This window comes from Rhagoletis pomonella, unplaced genomic scaffold (assembly GCF_013731165.1).
Source record: "Rhagoletis pomonella isolate Grant_MI unplaced genomic scaffold, Rhpom_1.0 Rhpom_scaffold_00006, whole genome shotgun sequence".
In the NCBI taxonomy this organism is placed as follows: domain Eukaryota; kingdom Metazoa; phylum Arthropoda; class Insecta; order Diptera; family Tephritidae; genus Rhagoletis; species Rhagoletis pomonella.
The window spans coordinates 78,812,362-78,815,476 of record NW_023458560.1 but is presented as its reverse complement, the minus strand read 5'-3'; the positions used below and the strand labels follow the sequence as shown (position 1 = coordinate 78,815,476).

At 38.4% G+C, this 3,115-nt stretch overlaps 1 protein-coding gene across 1 annotated transcript; it reads right to left on the bottom strand.

Annotated features, from left to right (window-relative positions):
- Positions 1–1,163: 1,163 nt before the first annotated feature.
- LOC118742147 lies at positions 1,164–2,450 on the bottom strand. Its single transcript, XM_036474108.1, has one exon. It carries the CDS (start codon positions 2,448–2,450, stop codon positions 1,164–1,166), a length of 1,287 nt encoding a protein of 428 aa, XP_036330001.1.
- Positions 2,451–3,115: the final 665 nt, after the last annotated feature.

The following is a 3,115-nucleotide window of genomic DNA, read 5'->3' as shown; positions in this document are numbered from 1 at the left end:
GATTATTTAAACTCCGCACATGCATACGGCTTTGTACCTATGTATGTACATAAATATGTATGGACTCATTTGTTGCAACTAAAAAGCAAGGCGAAAATTAAAAAAAAATACTGAAATCATTTTAACCGTTGATAACTGATGAACATACATGAATATATGTATGTATAATATGCATATGTATAGATGATACAATAGCTCTGATCCAATACTTTTCGTGTAATATCCTGGAAAAAGGTCAAACAGCGAAATCCCTCTCTGAAGTGAGAGTAAAAAGTGAGTAACAGCAAAACGTATGGAACAAAAAAGCATCCGCTAAAATCCTGCAACATGAACTGCATTTACATGAACCATATATTATATTCCGAAAAGAAAAACTAAATTTGGGAATATATACAAATATAAATGCTCAAACTATAAGCTCAAAAACAATAACTGATGCGGTGTTTCCAAGATATTTTAACGCCCTTGAGTCACAAGTATATACAAGTATAAAAAACGGCCCTAAGACATAAGAGGTTGGCATTAAGCGTGATCGTTAGATAACATTCTTCACAAAGTTCATTGAAAATGCTAAATACATAAAATAATTTTTGTCTAAAATGCGGCCACGAATTTGTATGTGTGATAGTACTATCGATAGTATCCCAGCTCTAAGATGAGCCATTTAAGGGTGTACAGAGTACCCACATCAACTAGCTAATGGGAGCTTTGCAAAACAATCCACTTCCGCTCAGAGTTTCCGTGCGCAACAATAATATCAGCGGATAGCTTGCAATTGTCAACATAAAACGAAATCTTTTCTCTGCTACAAAAATATTTAAGGAAAATAAAATTTTCGACCCACCCGATTGTGCTTACCGGAAGGGTAAGAACTATCCCAAATGTGAATTGAACAATGGATTGCATGCGCCTCCCGGTGTGAAGGGTTTCGTACATACCTAAAGGGTTATCATTAGGCACCTCTCACTACTAAACAAAAAAGTAAATGAAGAAAATCCAAGGCGTTTGCTCACGAGGAAGAGTTTTCTGATAATATTTGCTTTATATTCGCGTTTTTCTACTCCATACCTTAATGTATGTAGTTAATAGTATTTACATTACACATTCATGCAAATACAAACTAACAAATATAAATACAAGCATAAAATCTGCCAAACTTTTTGTTAAATTTTAATATTCAATACAAAATTTTCTATGAAATCTTCTAGCATATCTGTTAGTCTATCTCTATAAATATCATCGCTACGAAAAGCTTCTAAATATATTTCCTCCCGCTTGACGTCTAAAAAGTCGCTAAAACCATCCGCTGACGAGGTTAAAGACTCGGTTGATTCCGGTGGTAAATCAGTCAAATGAGAGAAAAGTAAGCTCTCGATCAGTCCAACAATTCGGAACTTCTCTGCAGTCTCGTAAAATTCCTCGCGCAGCAAGAAGTCGTCAATATTCAATTGATTCTGCTTTAAGAACTCACTCATAAAGCGATAGTAATCACTAAGTAATTCAGATAGATGCTCCCTACGGAAGCTGCTGCTAGTCGGTATGGTTAGCGCCGTCATTAAGTCCACCATAGGCGGTGCATAGCGGGCGAGTTGAAAGTCCACCAAACGACTTTGTAAGGGAGACTCACCACATTTGCCATACTGGAACATCATATTGTTGGCCCATAAATCACCGTGACATAGCACATTTAGATATTTTTTGGACGTCTGAATTAACTCGAAAATTGCAGCCATGCGCTTAGGGAATTCACCTAATATGTACTCCCTTTTTTGCTGGTATTTAGGCAGCAATTTTATCAGTTCCAGAAATACACGATTCGCATTATTGAAGTTCTGCTTCCGCACATGGTTCTGCGGAATGCCCAAGGGGTAAGCGATCTCCACCACCGCCTCCGTATGTAACTCATTCAGCTTGCGGCCACAGCGTGCCTCGTAAACAATCGAACTGGCATGCAATGCGGCCAGAGATTTTAGTGCGTACTGAAGGTGCTTATAATCCAGTAGGCCATCACGTCCAGCGGCCATGCGGAATTCCTGGTCGGCCAGATGTTCGAAGATAAGCAGTCGCTCGTCGGCGAAGTAGCATTTCGGTGCCACATTTGGAAAGATTTTTTGAAACTCGGGCAACACTTCGTGGAATATGCGTACCTCCTTTTTGAAAAGACCAAACTCCTCTATGTACTCCATGCGAGAGGCCATTTCTAGTGGCGGCGACTTGGTGAAGAAGCGTATTTCTTCGAAATGCTCTCTGCCATCAGCATCAGTGCGACGTACTTTGAGTGTAAGAATCTGGTGCCGACCAAAGAAGCCCGTTACAGTGTCTGTATTGGCCGAATGCTTGTAGCTGAGGACGTCAAGTGTGCGTGATTGAGTGGACTGACTATTCTGTTCGTGATAGCGCTGGCAGAGATTGTTCAAAGCTTCACTGTTCAACTCAACTGTGGTGGCCATTTTGTTGAAGAAGGGAAGTAGCAGGAATGGGCACGCTTTTTATTACGCTGTGAACTGAAGTGGTGGACGATGCAGATGTGTCTATTTCTATTAAATTTTGCATTCAACTAACAACGGAAGAACGCGGTTATCATACATACAAGTGTATTTACTTAGAGATAGCACTTTTAAAGATAATTTTAACTGTCGTCGAGATTAAACTAGTTGATTTGAAATTGTATGTACACATTAGAGATGGGCGCGTGAGTTTTGTAAGTCACTCACGTTCTGTTATATATTTTTCAATCCATTCACGCACGCCCACGATGCCTATTTTATTAATCACGCACACTCACGTACGCTTTCTCACGGACAAGTTTTTCAAATTTATTTGGACAAAACAGGCTTTTATAACACAAGTATTGTTACAAAAGCTTAGTCAAATGCCTAGCAAGTGATGAATTAATTTTTTTTACAAATTTAAGTTACATAGTGCTCGTCATAACTTTATGACACTTACATTTTGAATAGATTTGGCCATTTATCTTAATATTTTTTTAATTTTAATTACTTATTTATAAAAATATAGTAGGTTCGTTAACAAAACTGCATAAAAGCAAATTTCAAACTTTTTGCAATAAAAAACAAGTAAGAGCAGCGCTGTCTTCGGCTATGCCGAAGGCTTC

Excerpts from the sequence above, each read along its gene's own strand:
- LOC118742147 (XM_036474108.1), bottom strand. The coding sequence starts at position 2,450 with ATGGCCACCACAGTTGAGTTGAACAGTGAAGCTTTGAACAATCTCTGC.